Source organism: Centroberyx gerrardi, chromosome 3, assembly GCF_048128805.1.
Source record: "Centroberyx gerrardi isolate f3 chromosome 3, fCenGer3.hap1.cur.20231027, whole genome shotgun sequence".
In the NCBI taxonomy this organism is placed as follows: domain Eukaryota; kingdom Metazoa; phylum Chordata; class Actinopteri; order Beryciformes; family Berycidae; genus Centroberyx; species Centroberyx gerrardi.
The window spans coordinates 924,366-941,429 of NC_135999.1; the positions used below are offsets into that span (position 1 = coordinate 924,366).

Sequence of the window (17,064 nt, forward strand, 5' to 3'; positions counted from 1 at the left end):
TGTGTGTTGTGTGTGTGTGTGTGTTGTGTGTGTGTTGTGAGGCGGATCAGCGGCTGGGTGGAGGAAGGTTTGCTCAGTAAACACTCACTACCGGCCACAACCTGGAACACAAACACTGCAGATACAGGAGCTGACTCAGCACTTTACTGATTGGTTTACATATTAAACCCTGCTGCTCGCTCTGATTTGTTCAGCATCACAAAACCCTCAAAAAAACGTCTGTTGTTCAGTTCTGATAGACACATCACCAGAGGAAAGTAAAGACCTATTAGATCGGGAATAGTTTTACCGGGGGGAGGGGCTACTGAACCTCCTTCAACCTTTTCTGTTCTCTCCTTTGACATTTTCTTTTTTTTCCCATTACTTTGAATTGATCTCAGTCAGGATCAGAGAACATTCTGGTCTGTTGTGAACTTTGTGTTTCAGCAGAACTCCACAGAGAGAAACACAACATCCAGTTTATCAGTAGCCTGGTAACGCCATCCTGATCACGTGACCTCACATTCTGTTTCGCTCCACGGATCAGTCTGGACTTCCTGCAGTGGGCGGGAGTACTCGCCTTGACAGACAAACTCCTTCAGCCAATCAGCGAATCCAAATTCAAATCCAGTCGGAAATCCAGAACGGCGAAAACGTCTTTTCCGCCGAGAAACTCCGCTAGTGCGTACTCTTGTTCTTGTTTAATTGTTGTTATTGAGTCTATTTCTGCAATAACTGCACTTATGGCTGTGTTTACTCTGCTAACGTTAACGTTACCGCTCGTTGCTTCGGGAGACGCCGTTACTGTTTTGCCAGCGGCGGCCTGTATTTCACGTCATCAACTACGACGCAGTCCCTGATTGGCCCGGTTACATTGTAATTTCAGGAAATCGATGTGGGCGGCTGGAAGTCCAGACTGATCCGAGGAGCGAAACAGGATGTGAGGTCACGTGATCAGGATGGTCTTACCAGGCTAGTTTATCAAAGCATCTGATACAGAAACACAGCGATGAGAAACTCAGGGAGAAACCACGAAACACAAAGTAACGGAAAGAGGAAGGGAACTAATTACTGCTGAGGAATAAGTAAAGTAATGTGATTAGTAAAGAGTAATTGATCAGATTGTCCCAGTAACGGCGGTGCGTCCTCCCTGCAGGGTGAGCGGCTCGTACGAGGCTCTGAGCGGCGGCTCCACCATCGAGGGGTTTGAAGATTTCACCGGAGGAATCGCCGAGTCGTACAAGCTGCAGGAAGCTCCGCCCTTTCTGTTCAAGATCATGAAGAAAGCTCTGAAGCTCGGCTCGCTGCTGGGCTGCTCCATCGACGTAAACAACAACTTTTACTCTCTTTCACAGAGATTCATACAAGCTGCACAGTTTCACCACTGTACACCTTTTCACCAGCATGGCTGACGTACTTCTGCAGGTTATGGGTCGGTTCTCACCATTTCCAGCAATGTTAAGAAGCGACTTTCTGTCTGTGATCACTGATTTTGTCTTTCAGCATAGTGTAGAACACAATACAGCTGTTGTCACTGACAGATCTGTCTGTTGTCAGAAGACTGAGAGACTAGAAAACAGAGATTTGATCGAGGGGCTCTAAATGCTAACAGCACAGAAATTACCGTTTAGCCTTAGTTAGCCAGTTAGCTTGTGGCCCTCAATCAAATCCCTGTTTTACAATGTTCCAGAAGATATGTTAATGACAACACCTGTACTGTGTTATATTCTGTGTTGAAAGATGCATCCAGACCCTCAGGTGGATGCTGAATCCAGTCCTGAAGCAGCAGCAGTTCCTCTGAAGTCCAGAAAGACTCCAAACCTCCAAACCTCCAAACCTCCAGACCTCCAACTCCATCAAGTCAACGGACCAAAACCAACTTCTGATAAAATATAAAGTCAAGACATTTTTTCCACAAGAGGTTTTGGTCTCAGCAGCTGATTTCACTTCTTCTAATGTGTGTCTTTATGGAGATTTTCAAAATAATAGTGTCATTAACAGATAAAACAGATAAAACACAGGGTTGTTTTCCTAGTGATTGACAGGTCGTCGATTACGGGCCAATAGCAGGCGGAGCTGCGGCTCTGCGGACGACCCAAACTCCGCCCCCTCCACCTTGGCTCCGCCCTCTGCCTCTCTTTGGCTGCTCCGGCTCCAAAAAATGTCATCATGGCGGCGACCGTAAAACAATCTGCAGCTTCAAAACCTTCAGGAGACGATGGAGGAGGAAACTCACTGCTGCTCCAGTCTGAGGTCGAAACACAGTCAGTGTCAGACAGGAAGTCTTAACATTGCTGGTGATGCTGAGAACCGATCAATAACCTGCTGAGACGAAGAGGAAGCACGTCAGCCATGACTGTGAAAAGGGTCTATTACAGGTCAAAACAAGGAGACATACTGGTTTCTGATTGGCTGAGACTGCATTAATCGTGCTTGGGACAGTTATCTAAACGTCACCTGTAACCTCTGAACCTTTGATTTCTGACTTGGTGTCTGTGTGTCCGTCTGAACAGATCAGCAGCTCTAACGACACGGAGGCCATCACCGGTCAGAAGCTGGTGAAGGGCCACGCCTACTCCATCACCGCAGCAGAGGAGGTAAGACAGACAGGAAGTAAGGCTTCTTCTGCTGTTTCACCACCGTCAGTCGCTCTGGATGACAGTCAGATAAATGACCAGAAGGTAAATGTGAATGACAGATATGAGCGTCCCACAGGTCCATCGGTCTGGTTCTCCGGTGGAGCTGCTGAGGATCAGGAACCCGTGGGGCCAGGTGGAGTGGACCGGAGCCTGGAGCGACGAGTGAGTACTGGACTGTGAGCAGAAGGTCGCCGGTTCAAATCCCTGGACCGGCTAAGTGAATTAATAACGCTCTCAAACCTCGGTGGGCGGAGCCAGAGAACCGCATGTTTTCTGTCTCAGTAACATCAGACTGAAGCTCAGTGAAGAAGAGGTGAGAGAGGAGGAAGCTGATATTATGAAGCCTAGCGCTCTGCTGCTAACTGAAACAATACAATCTACCATACTGAGTTAGCTAGTTAGCTAGCTAGCTACCTTCAACATCATGATGAGAACATGAATATATTTTTATCTTTACTTTGACCAGAGTTCCTTCTTTGCCATTCAGGTTTGCTAATTTGTGCTCCAAAAAAAATGGTTCTTGAGGTTTAACTCAACCAATCAGATTATTCCTGCCTCTGAGAAATGTTAAAAAACTACAACTTGTAGATATAATGTCAGAGGTGGAAAGAGTACTGAAATATTTTACTCAACGAGAGTTTCTGATTCTGACAGAGATACTTGTGAGGCAAATTAGTTCGCTACAGCTGTTTGAGAAAGGCAGCAGATGGAAATACAGTGAAGGTTATTCCTGTAAAACCAGGTTGAGGCTCAGAGTGCAGCCGACTGGTCTGGGACAGAGAAACGTTTGGTTCATTTCCTCGGTGGCTTTCCCTTCGCAGAACGAGGCGTATCAGAGAAACGACTCCACTGTCTTCTGGTTGTGGTTTGCCAGCGAGTTTCTGACGATATCAGCAGCCCAAAAACATGCCAACTATTCATTGTGTTGTTGTGTACAGTCTGCACTCATTACAGACTGTAAGAGCAAAACAACTTTGTCATTAACGTGCGGTTCCTTGTCAGCTCGAAGGAATGGGACGGGGTCCGGCCGGAGGAGAAGTCGAAGCTGGAGCACTCGGCCGACGACGGAGAGTTCTGGTGGGTTTCACTGCTGCGGATCACATGATGACAGAATTAAGATTGATTGATGGTGAATGAGACTTAAGGACTAGATTGACTTTGTGGTGGAAACTATGAAACTATTACTGGTGTTGTTTCCTGCTGCAACATTTAGGTCAGGGAAGAGACTCGCTGTATGTAATACATCTACATCTATAATCATGTAGTCCCAGTGCAGAAAGCTGTGTGTGTGTGTGTGTGTGGACTTAGTGGTTAGAGAAGCCCTCCTGTAATTGAAAGGTCAAAGGTTAAATCCCTGGTTGAATCAGTTGGTCTATGGAAATGTCAGGTAAATTACTAAACTGTTAAAATACAAATGATCTGACTAAACTGAACCTGACAGTGTGTGTTGGAGTGTGTTGGAGTGTGTTGGAGTGTGTTGGAGTGTGTTGGTGTGTGTTGGTGTGTGTTGGAGTGTGTTGGTGTGTGTTGGTGTGGGAGTGTGTTGGAGTGTGTTGGAGTGTGTTGGTGTGTGTTGGTGTGGGAGTGTGTTGGAGTGTGTTGGTGTGTGTTGGTGTGGGAGTGTGTTGGAGTGTGTTGGTGTGTGTTGGAGTGTGTTGGAGTATGTTGGAGTGTGTTGGTGTGTGTTGGTGTGGGAGTGTGTTGGAGTGTGTTGGAGTGTGTTGGTGTGGGAGTGTGTTGGAGTGTGTTGGAGTGTGTTGGAGTATGTTGGAGTGTGTTGGTGTGTGTTGGACTGTATTGGTGTGTGTTGGAGTATATTGGAGTGTGTTGGTGTGTGTTGGAGTGTATTGATGTGTATTGGGGTGTGTTGGAGTGTGTTGGTGTGTGTTGGAGTGTGTTGGAGTGTGTTGGAGTGTGTTGTAGTGTGTTGGAGTGTGTTGTTAAGTTTCTTCTTCTCCTCCTGCTCGCTGCAGGATGTCCTACCCAGACTTCCTGGGTCAGTTCTCCAGACTGGAGATCTGTAACCTGACCCCCGACACGCTGACCGGCGACAGGCTCAGCCGCTGGAGCTACTCCCAGTTTGACGGCATGTGGCGGGTCGGCTCCACCGCCGGAGGCTGCAGGAACTTCTCAGGTGCTTCAAATAACCACTGAAAACTAGCTTAGCGTTACTTTTGTGCTATCAAATCAAATCGGCAATAATGGCTCACTGCAACATAAATGATAGTCCAGGTGGTTTAAGTCAGTCCAGCGGTCCGGCTTCCTCTCAGTCAGCACAGTTCAGATCTCAGCGCTCGTTTCCCTCCTTCATTCCTTCTTGTCCGGAATGAAAAACAAACTTCCACAGAGCGAGAGAATCCATCACAGGAAACATGAAGCCAGACTTTCTGTTTTCTCCTGATTTCACTGAGCTGAGTCGAGTGTTTTCGTCTCAGCGCTGCGCTCCGCCTCCCGTCAGTCAGCTGACAGGAAGTAATCCTCAAAACACTTCACTGTCTCATCCTTCGCTTTTCATTCAGCAGGACAGCAGTTCAGTTCAAACTAGGTTTGACACCGCAAAGTTTGCATTTTAAAAACAAGTAAATGTTTAAAAATCGAATTACATAAAATGTAAACTAGATGTAGACAGTAAATGGGCTTTAACAGTTAACAGTGTTTAACAAATAGTGCTTCTGCTAGCATCCACTAAGCAAAGCCTGCTATGTTAATGTTACATCCACAAAGGACACTTACAACGAAGAAGTCCAGCAAACAAAATGCAAAACCTAAATCAAACAGCCGAATGTTGGAAAATGACACAACTCACCTTATCAGGAAACCAGGAAACTAGAAATTAATCTTCTACTAGCTAGACAAACATTTCCACAGGCAGTTAGATTATCGTGGAGAAATGTGAAATGGAAAATCAATCTTCCGGTTCAGCAGCAGGATCATCAGCTGGTGTGTGAAGCTTCCTGCCAGACCTTTAGGACCTGATGGAAATCCTACAGGCTCCTACACACAGCAGCACAGGGAGACATTCTGGCATATTGATAATAATAATTATAATAATAAACTTTATGTGTATAGCACTTTTTAAAAACAGAGTTTACAGAGTGCTTTGACAGTGAAATAAAAGCAAACATCAGACTCATAAACCCATTGTACAAACTGGAGTCAAAATAAGATTTAAGACAAAAGCTGATGGAGCGTCTGCATTAGTGTTAGCATTAGCATTATTAGTATTTGTATTAGTATTAATACTAGTATTAGTACCGGTAAGCAGGCTGACGGTCCCGTCCTCTCCACAGCCACGTTCTGCTCCAACCCTCAGTTCGTCATCCGTCTGGAAGACGTGGACGACGAGCCTCACGACGGCGAGGACGGCTGCACCTTCCTGGTCGGTCTGATGCAGAAGGACGGGCGCAGGGAGCGGCGCTTCGGACGCGACCTCAACACCATCGGCTTCGCCATCTACCAGGTACGCCGGCCTGAACGAGGACGGGTCACTTTCAACACATCTGCACGTCAGACATGATGACCGAGGTCCACAGCCACTTCCACTCCTCTGCCAGCCAACTGGAAATAGTAGAACTAGAATAATGTGTTCTTGCTTCTAGTAATGACTCTGAGAAAATGTAGGTTTTCTTTTCTGGAACTAACTTTATAAAGGAATAACTTTTTAGCTAAAACCTCGGTCACCTCGTCTCTCTTATGTTTTTACACTCTGTCCATTCTTCAGCTAACAGAAGAGGAGCCCAACATGTTTGTTAATCAGACAACTCTGTAAGCAAACTCTCATTAGAGCTTAACATTGAATTATGATCTAAACTTTATTTCCTTCGACCTATTTGAACAACAATACTCCCAAGTTTAACTCCAAACCTTTCAACAGACTCAGATCTGTTTCCCAAACTAGAAACACAGATGTGTTGAAAGTGACTTTGTAAGAGCACAGATAAAGTGGGTGTGGATCAGAGCTGGGCGATGTATCGGCGATGTATGTATATAATATCTGTATTGTGATATGAGACTAGATATCGTCTGGGATTTCGATTATCATAACATTATGAAATAACTTAAATGTTATGATGACTAGTAATGATCAGTAATGATTACACATTACTTGATGATCAGTACGGTTTCTAAAATATTGTGATATTTGATTTTGTCAATATCACCCAGCTCGAGTTTGGATGCGTGTGATTTTTTTCTTTATCTTTTACATTTCCCTGTTTTTGTGTTTTCCTCCAGGTTCCTGATGAGGTGAGAACACCTAACAACACTAAGAGGTTTAGGGTCAGGGATCAAAAGATGAGGAGTAACATCAACCTACTCTATGAACCAGTAATCCCTTAAAATAACCTTACATTTTCATTCATTTACATTAATTCACACCTTAATTTATGTCAAATTTAAATGAGTTAAAGGAGTTGTTAATGGAGGAGATCCCACCGATACCTCCCTAAACTCCCCTTAATCTTCACTCCTTACTTTTTAAATCTAATTTAATGTAAAATTCAGGGAGACAGCAACCCACCATTAATAACTCATTAATAACCTGTAAACCTGCACAAAAGTCATGAAAAAACCCTTAATTCCTATAGTGTCTCCACGAATCAACCCATGAACAAATCCCTTAAAAACCCATAATACTAACCTTACTTTTTTAAAGCTATGCTAATTATAATGGATAATTAATGTTTATCTAATGAGATATTAAGGACATTCCAGGGATACAGTTAACGAGTTTGGTTTCTTAGTGATAGTGGAATAACAGTGGAAAAGAAGTGTCATTACATAAAAGCAGATCTGTAGAAAATAGGTCTTAAGAAGTGATTTAAAAGAAGACACTGATTCTGTAAAGAGTAACCGGTCTCTGGTCTCCGTTAGTCTGAAGTCTAGATGTTGATTGATATAAATGTAGATATATTTACATATTTTTTATAACGACAACATGGCCGACCCTTCCCCTGCGAGCAGTATAAGGGCCGCAGTAACGTCCGCCTGGGTCCGGACGTCCTGCTGAAGGTGAACGCTGTGGCTCGCAGCCGGAGCTTCATCAACCTGAGGGAGGAGTGCGACCGGTTCAAACTGCCGCCCGGCGAGTACGCCATCGTCCCGTCCACCTTCGAACCGCACCGCAAGGGAAGCTTCGTCCTGAGGGTCTTCACTGAGAAACAGGCCGCCGCCAGGTCAGAGAGCAGACAGACAGGCAGACAGACAGACAGAGAGACAGACAGACAGACAGGCAGGCAGACAGACAGGCAGAGAGACAGGCAGACAGACAGGCAGACAGACAGGCAGACAGACAGACAGACAGAGAGACAGACAGGCAGACAGACAGACAGACAGACAGGCAGGCAGTGAGTCTAAGTATAGTGAGTCCTATCTCTCTATAGTGAGTCCTATCTCTTTATAGTGAGTCCTATCTCTCTATAGTGAGTCCTATCTCTTTATAGTGAGTCCTATCTCTCTATAGTTAGTCCTATCTCTCTATAGTGAGTCCTATCTCTTTATAGTGAGTCCTATCTCTCTATAGTTAGTCCTATCTCTCTATAGTGAGTCCTATCTCTTTATAGTGAGTCCTATCTCTCTATAGTTAGTCCTATCTCTCTATAGTGAGTCCTATCTCTTTATAGTGAGTCCTATCTCTCTATAGTGAGTCCTATCTCTTTATAGTGAGTCCTATCTCTCTATAGTTAGTCCTATCTCTCTATAGTGAGTCCTATCTCTTTATAGTGAGTCCTATCTCTCTATAGTTAGTCCTATCTCTTTATAGTGAGTCCTATCTCTGTATAGTGAGTCCTATCTCTCTATATTGAGTCCTATCTCTGTATAGTGAGTCCTATCTCTTTATAGTGAGTCCTATCTCTTTATAGTGAGTCCTATCTCTCTATAGTGAGTCCTATCTCTCTATAGTTAGTCCTATCTCTCTATAGTGAGTCCTATTTCTTTATAGTTAGTCCTATCTCTCTATAGTTAGTCCTATCTCTCTATAGTGAGTCCTATCTCTCTATAGTGAGTCCCATCTCTGTATAGTGAGTCCTATCTCTTTAGTTAGTCATATCTCTCTATAGTGAGTCCTATCTCTTTATAGTGAGTCCTATCTCTTTATAGTGAGTCCTATCTCTCTATAGTTAGTCCTATCTCTCTATAGTTAGTCCTATCTCTTTATAGTGAGTCCTATCTCTCTATAGTTAGTCATATCTCTCTATAGTGAGTCCTATCTCTTTATAGTGAGTCCTATCTCTCTATAGTTAGTCCTATCTCTCTATAGTGAGTCCTATCTCTCTATAGTTAGTCCCATCTCTCTATAGCGAGTCCTATCTCTTTATAGTGAGTCCTATCTCTTTATAGTGAGTCCTATCTCTCTATAGTTAGTCATATCTCTTTATAGTGAGTCCTATCTCTCTATAGTTAGTCCCATCTCTCTATAGCGAGTCCTATCTCTTTAGTGAGTCCTATCTCTCTATAGTGAGTCCTATCTCTTTAGTTAGTCCCATCTCTCTATAGCGAGTCCTATCTCTTTAGTGAGTCCTATCTCTCTATAGTGAGTCCTATCTCTGTAGTGAATCTCTCTCTGTGTGTTTCAGTCCCATGGAGGAGGATGTAGACGTCAACATCAAGGAGGTTCGTATCACACATCTTTACGTTATATTCTGCTTCAAACTGATTCAACATCTATGTGATATTTCAGTTAATTTCCAAAACATGGTGTTTCCATTTTGGATAAGTTCATTATGTAATACTGTATCTATAAAATATAAAGGGTCCATTCTGTAAGTGTCTGACTGAGCCGACCAAGGACTTCAGTTTGCTTCCGTTCCTTAAAAAGAACCATCATTAGGTTTAATGTAGAGCTATGAATCATTTTGTCACAAATGAACTCACTAAGATCAGTAAATCTTTTCCTTCCAGTTTGATGTTGGAGAGAACGATGTGGACCCCCACTTCAAACATCTGTTCGTCCAGATCGCTGGAAATGTAACTTTTACAATAATCTAAGTATTTAATTTCCAAATCATCGACTACTTTCCTGTCAAACTGATAGGAGACAAAACACTCATGTTTTATTGTGTTCCTGTTTGACAGGACTCAGAGATTTCAGCCTTTGAGCTCCAACAGATTTTGGACAAAGTGGTCGCTCAGAGTAAGAACAGTTTAACTTCATTTCATCTCAGATCTTTGAAAGAATGGATACTGCAGGGTTCCTACACCGTTTCAATTTGAAAATGTCATACTTTTTGCACACTTTTCTTAATTTGATGATTTGGCTGATTGGCTCGCCCTGAATAACTCTGCAACATCACTTTATAGATGAAGATTATTCTTCACAGCGATAAACATCAGAATATGGGAGATGACAGGGGTCAGAAAACGTGTAGCTGGACAGCAGGACAACAAAACAATATTTTTCAACACATTTCCAATATTTTGTGCAATTTTGTGCAACTTTCCTAGACCTGGAACTTCCCCAATTCTTCTTCCACCATTTCCTTTCCTGTGTAGGAACCTGACAGATACATAAGAAAACAGGAGAGATCTGTCTTCCTGCAGCAGCACAGTGAGCATGTTTTGTCTATGCAAAGCGTATGCTGATGAAGACTGCAGCTGAAACCTTCACTGTGCTGCTGGATGAAGACTGGAGGCAGTTCCTCCAGGTTCTGCAGCTCTGCAAGCCTTTTCAGCTGAGCCTCTGTGTGTGTGAAGTCCATGAAATAAATTAGTGTTGTACTAAAGAACCTCCCTGTTGTGTCACTTCCAAGGATCCGATGTTAAAACGGATGGTTTCAGTCTCCGGACCTGCCGGCACATGGTCAGCATGCTGGATGTATCCTCTAAATATAAAGATCATTTATACTTTACTATCTATCTGAAGTAGATGTATTCCTTGCTTGTACTGACTAGCGTTGTTTTTCACTGAGTCAGCTCACTTAGTGCTGGTGGATCTCAGTCTGGTCAAATAGATCTCATGTGTTTTCCAGCCAGTCAAGACATTCACTCATTATTATCAGAGGATTTTAAATAATCCGAAGTTGTTGTAGCAAGCAGGTTGGTCAGTGACAGTGATGTAATGTCAGTACAGCAATATAATGACAACATGTGGTAACTATAACCAATTCTTATTAGACTACTGTTAGAAAAAATAGGAGATTACTCATTGGATTACTCAGAAGTGTTTTTGAAGGCAGAAATGTATTTTGGTATCATAGATACAAACATTCAAAATAAGGGTTTAGATGATTATAATGAGGCTATTCAAAATTAAATTGGAATCCGAACCGGAGTCTGTTTTACTTTACATTTGATCAACTTTGGAGATAAACAATTCCAAAGTAACTGCAAGTAATCAGACTGCAGTACTGATTTTAGTAATCTGGTGTCTGTTCAGTTCCGTTGCAGCCGACAGTCTGCAGGTCTCAGTCCAGACAAACACTACAGCAGCTCAACCAGACCGGAGGAGCCGGTCAGCGATGAGCTGCTGTAGTGTTTGGTTGGTCTGCAGACTCTCTGACCTCCATGGACCATGATGGAGAACCTCTGATCTAATGGATTACATTAGAGCAGTTTAGACATTTTAAGAAGGTAACTGTTCACCTGCCCCTCCTGTTGGTTGAACCTTGACGGGCGCTCAGAGGGACGGCTCGGCCAAGCTGGGCCTGGTGGAGTTCCACGCTCTCTGGACCAAGATCCAGAACTACCTGGTGAGGACAACAGATGGAGGTTTTAATTCAAGTACCATAGCTGACAAAACACTGAGTACGGTGAGGGAAGGCAGGGTCACATGGCTGTGGGGATCAAACCTGTGACCCTCCAGTTACAGGACAGTCTCTGTAACCAGCAGACCAAACTGCTGCCAGGCTTCACTGCTGAGCTGTTGTTCACTTCTGCTCACCCATCATTCAGTCTGTCATTATGATTCTTCAATATCATGTTTTGTATCAGTTTTAACGAGCTCTGACTCCTAACGAGCTCTGACTCCTAACGAGCTCTGGGGACAGAGCACCAGTCTTTCCTTTGTTAGAGCTGGGTTAGGGTTGTTGAATGCTTGTTTTGTCGCTTGCATTTTACAGCACTTTAACTTTGTTAATAAAACATATTATTGTCACTAAGAGTAATACAATGAAAGAAAAAGAATTTGAATAAGAATTGAATTAAGTTCAGTATAAAATATGCAAGTAAAATGATGAAAAGGCCTTTTTGTACATATAGGTCTTGAGAAGTAATGAACGACAGAAGTAAAGGACGACACACTTGAGTTTCTAACATAGTTCTTCATCTCCTTCTCTTTCTTCTTCTTCTTCTTCTTCTTCTTCTTCTTCTTCTTCTGTGTTGCAGGAAGTCTTTAAGAGCCACGACTCGGACGGCTCAGGGACGATGAGCAGCCATGAGTTGCGAGGAGCGCTGGCTGAAGCCGGTAAAGACTGCTGAGTTTACAGAACAAGCTGTTACTGAGACAGGATGAAGCTTCAGTTCAGAAAACACCAAACCATGCTGATATTTCCCATGAGCCTCCACTGACCTGCTGTTGTTTTCTACTAATTTTTAATTCTTATCTTCACTACTTTGGAGAAAACTGTCAGTCAGAACACATGGCATTAGAAACCGTTGTATAGAAAGCTATAAAACCCCCAGATCAGGTCCTTGAGGGGGTTCAAGGGGTTCTTGAAGGAGGTTCCAGGTGTCCACAAGGTGTTCCAGAGGTCCTTCAGGGGGTTCGAAGGTCCTTCAGGGGGTTCCAAAGGGTCCTTGACAGGGGTTCCAGGGGTCCTTCAGGAGGATCCAGGTGTCCACTAGGGGGTTCCAGGGGTCCTTGACAGAGTTCTTGGGGTCCATAAGGGGGTTCCAAGGTACTTGAAGGGGTTCCAGGGGTCCTTGAGGGGGTTCTGGGGTCCTTCAGGAGGATCCAGCGGTCTTTGAGGGGTTCCAGGATGCTTGAAGGGGTTCCAGAATGTTCTTTACTGGGTTTACAGGGACTTGAGGTTGTACACATAATCCCAGTACAGAGCTCCATCCAGATATTAAGCCACATCCCTGTCCTGACATGGAACTCCCTCGCTCTGCAGGGTTCCAGGTGAACAGCGATGTGATCCAGGAAGTCGTGACTTGTTACGCCGACGCTCGCTACGCCATCGACTTTGACTGTTTTGTCGGCTGCCTGATCCGCCTGGAGCTGCTGTTCAGTGAGTCACACACTGTTCACTCTGTTCACTCTGTTCACACTGTTCACTCTGTTCACTCTGTTCACTCTGTTCACTCTGTTCAATCTGTTCACTCTGTTCACTCTGTTCACACTGTTCACTCTGTTCACTCTGTTCAATCTGTTCACTCTGTTCAATCTGTTCTGACTGTTCACTCTGTTCACTCTGTTCACACTGTTCACTCTGTTCACTCTGTTCACTCTGTTCACTCTGTTCAATCTGTTCACACTGTTCACTCTGTTCACTCTGTTCACACTGTTCACTCTGTTCACTCTGTTCACTCTGTTCAATCTGTTCACACTGTTCACTCTGTTCACTCTGTTCACACTGTTCACTCTGTTCACTCTGTTCACACTGTTCAGACTGTTCACTCTGTTCACTCTGTTCACTCTGTTCACACTGTTCACTCTGTTCACTCTGTTCACTCTGTTCACACTGTTCACTCTGTTCACACTGTTCAATCTGTTCACTCTGTTCACACTGTTCACTCTGTTCACTCTGTTCACTCTGTTCACACTGTTCACTCTGTTCACACTGTTCAATCTGTTCACTCTGTTCACACTGTTCACTCTGTTCACTCTGTTCACACTGTTCACTCTGTTCACTCTGTTCACACTGTTCACTCTGTTCACACTGTTCACTCTGTTCACTCTGTTCACACTGTTCACTCTGTTCAATCTGTTCACTCTGTTCACTCTGTTCACTCTGTTCACACTGTTCACTCTGTTCACACTGTTCACTCTGTTCACTCTGTTCACTCTGTTCTGACTGTTCACTCTGTTCACACTGTTCACTCTGTTCACTCTGTTCACACTGTTCACTCTGTTCACTCTGTTCACTCTGTTCACACTGTTCACTCTGTTCACTCTGTTCACACTGTTCACACTGTTCACTCTGTTCACACTGTTCACTCTGTTCACTCTGTTCACTCTGTTCTCTCCTCAGTCTGGAAAGATCAACACATGAACTGAAGTTAGACAGAAAGATCAAAGTAAAACATGAACATCCTTAAAGGAGAGACAAATATCTCACAGCTTTTCTTATTGATCTTATTGAGTAGAAAATAGTTAAGCATAGTATTTTTACATTCTTCAATATGTGTTGTAAAATATATATATACAGTATATATACAGTATATAATGTATATATACAGTATATACAGTATATATACAGTATATACTGTATATATACAGTATATATACTGTATATATATATATACTGTATATACTAAAGGAAATCCAAAACATTTTCCACAACAGGATGAGGTCATTACAGACAGAATGAATCTGCTTATTTCTTCTTTCCAAAACGTCTCAACATGGAAACAAACTGCACAGGAAAATAAATGCAACATTCAAACAGTAAATGATGTTAGCTAGAGAGCGCCATCTGCAGGACAGCTGTCGCCACAGCGCCTCGCCACTCACTTCCTGTGTGTGTGTGTGTGTGTGTGTGTGTGTGTGTCTGTGTGTGTGTGTATTGTCCAAGCAGCCAGACTGTATTTCTGACCCTTTATACATCTGGAAAACTTTATTTCAAAACATTCTGACGAGTTTCAGAAATCTATCTTCATCTTTTCTGACAGTAACTGACCTTTCCTAAATAAAATCTAACTTCCTGTGCAGAGGGAGAATCACTGGACCGGGTTCTGCAGGTTTGCACTTTCAGGGTTTTATTCTTTTCAATAAAGTTTTTTTTTCCTCCACAGAAATATTCAGAACTCTGGACAAGAAGAACCGAGGGAAGATCGAACTGGACGTGCAGCAGGTAAAACTACAGTACTACACTGTTCTGTCATGGTACAGTACCAGTACTACAGAAGTAGTACTACAGTACTATACTGGTCCAATAGCTTTATAACTGGACAGACTGCAGTATATCTGAACTGACTGAACTGCATGGAAACACTCGATTACCATTAAACCTCCACTGCTTTGATTTATTTTACTGTTATATCTTTTCATGTTATATTACATTATATTATGTTATGTTTTATGTTATGTTGTTGTATTATGCTGTTGTTGCATGTTACAAGCATGTTTTATATGTTATGTTGTTTTATATATACCATTTAATAATTATAATTATAATTTAAATTATTAATAATTTAAATAGTCTTATTTCTCTTTCTTTCATCTGTCACCTCTCATGTAATCTGTGTTATTATTTACCACTGAGCTGATGCAGGATGTGTTGATCAGTAACTCTTCTTCTTCTTCTTCTCCTCCTCCTCCTCCTCCTCCTCCTCCTCCTCCTCCTTCTTCTTCTTCTTCTTCTCCTTCTTCTCCTCCTCCTCCTCCTCCTCCTCCTTCTTCTTCTTCTTCTCCTTCTTCTCCTCCTCCTCCTCCTCCTCCTCCTCCTTCTTCTTCTTCTTCTCCTCCTCCTCCTCCTCCTCCTCCTCCTCCTCCTTCTCCTTCTCCTCCTCCTCCTCCTCCTCCTCTCAGTGGCTCTGCCTGGCCATCAACTGATCTGACTGCAGTCTGGCAGCAGCTGGATCTTCATCACTGATGATGTGAAGAGAATCTGATATTAATTTAACAGTATGATGTCTTCATGTCTGTAGATGTTTCATGGTAGAAAGTGTAACGCTGATGTGAAACTTCATGATGAACAATAAAACATTCAGGACTCAGTCTGACATCAAGTGAGATGGATGAGGATTAGAGATGAGGCTGAACCAGATCATTTACACTTTCAGTCACTTCAACACTGAACAAACATCCAGACCACAGTGGAGGGAAGAGTCCTGGACTGTCTGCTCCAGTAGAAATACTGTTACTGTGATATTTTACTGCAGTAGAAGTCAAAGTTCTGGTGTTAAAATCTCCTTCAGTAAAGTAAAAAGTGTGTGATTTAAAATGTGGTCAGAGTAAAAGTTCCTGAGTTCCTCTTTAGAACAGAGAACGTTGTTAGCTGTGATCTTTTCCATGTGATTCTAACAGGAGAGAGGTCAGAGTTCAAACTAGATTCTTTTCACTGGAAACATTAGAAACGACAAAATAAAGTGCAGAAACAAAGTAAAGTCAGATTCCTCTTCTCACTGTGAATGGATCCACAGTTTGTCAGTTTCTGTTGATCCAGTTTCTGTTGATCCAGTTTCTGTTGATCCAGTTTCTGTTGATCCAGTTTCTGTTGCTGATGGAGAGACACAATCTGTTCTGTGATGGATGGATTTAAAATGTACTGAAGGAGAGATGGACTGAAGGAAAAGTCAAAGTACTGAAAAATACTCAGAAACGCTCCACAAAAAGCTGCTCAGGTACAGTAACAGAGTAAATGGAACGAGTTCCTTCTGCTGCCAACAGAAAAACTCTTTCAAGCGTTCGTCTGTTTTCAACAAACTGCAGATTTGAACTTTTTCTGCAGAACTCGTCACAGTCTGTTCATACAGGAAACACTTCAGCCAATCAGCACACAGAGCTCAAGCTGCAGAGCTGCTCAGACACCAATCAGAATGTCAGGATGAATATAAGATCCACAGGTGGGAGGGGGAGGGGGGGCACACAAAAACTGTAAAGTGAGAGAGAGAGAGAGAGAGAGGTGAATAAGAGAAGTAAAGAAAGGAGAGAGGGGTGTGTTCAGAAAAAGGAGAGGGAGGGAGAGAGGAGGGGTGGAGAGAGTGAGGCAGGGAAAGAGGAGACAGACAAACAGGTGTGTGTGTGTGTGTGTGTGTGTGTGTGTGTGTGTTTGTGGCAGAGAGTTTGGTTTCCAACAGAAACACACCCTTCCTCTCAGCGGCTGCGTCAAGCTGCCGCCAACAAGAGCGGAAGTAAAGAAATATTGCCTTCAAAATAAAAGCGTAAAATTCAGTCTCACTTTAACACAGAAAACAGCAGAAACCTTCATAGGAGAAAAAGTTTTGAGCGTTCAGAACAAAAATCAGACAAAATATTAAATGGAATCATTACAATAAAAATGAGTGAAGCTGCTGTTTGATACTAAAAGGATTATGTTTGATCCTGATGGAAGAGAGTCTTAAGGACGGGAAGGTTTCAGCTTCAAATATAAACCGAAACACAACCTGCATAAAGCTGATCTCAGGTCAGTCTGAAGCTCTGAACCTCTGAACTCTGCAGGCTGTAAACGTTAGGCAGGAAGTTCCTACGTTCTCACACCAGAGTCCAGACTCCAGACCAGGTCCAGTTCAGTCCAGACGTCTGAAGACAGAACCAGTCCAGAGCAGATGAGACCAGATCAACACCAAAACTGAACACTGTGCAGCTTCACATCAGAACAGAACAGACCGGCTCAGCTGATCTGGA

The 17,064-nt window shown here is 43.1% G+C and overlaps 1 protein-coding gene across 1 annotated transcript in view; it reads left to right on the forward strand.

The window, feature by feature from the left end:
• Positions 1–15,489, forward strand: part of LOC139912433 (calpain-2 catalytic subunit) — a 24,352-nt gene extending 8,863 nt beyond the window's left edge. Inside the window, exons 5-21 of the mRNA XM_071900217.2 lie at positions 1,136–1,304; positions 2,493–2,576; positions 2,695–2,780; positions 3,621–3,695; positions 4,592–4,752; positions 5,909–6,078; positions 6,852–6,863; positions 7,581–7,792; positions 9,194–9,230; positions 9,519–9,584; positions 9,693–9,750; positions 10,367–10,431; positions 11,237–11,305; positions 11,940–12,018; positions 12,668–12,784; positions 14,511–14,569; positions 15,247–15,489. Of these exons, the coding sequence (XP_071756318.2) occupies positions 1,136–1,304; positions 2,493–2,576; positions 2,695–2,780; positions 3,621–3,695; positions 4,592–4,752; positions 5,909–6,078; positions 6,852–6,863; positions 7,581–7,792; positions 9,194–9,230; positions 9,519–9,584; positions 9,693–9,750; positions 10,367–10,431; positions 11,237–11,305; positions 11,940–12,018; positions 12,668–12,784; positions 14,511–14,569; positions 15,247–15,270 (1,543 nt within the window). The 3' untranslated portion in view covers positions 15,271–15,489. The remainder of the gene's footprint in view (positions 1–1,135; positions 1,305–2,492; positions 2,577–2,694; positions 2,781–3,620; positions 3,696–4,591; positions 4,753–5,908; positions 6,079–6,851; positions 6,864–7,580; positions 7,793–9,193; positions 9,231–9,518; positions 9,585–9,692; positions 9,751–10,366; positions 10,432–11,236; positions 11,306–11,939; positions 12,019–12,667; positions 12,785–14,510; positions 14,570–15,246) is intronic.
• Positions 15,490–17,064: the final 1,575 nt, after the last annotated feature.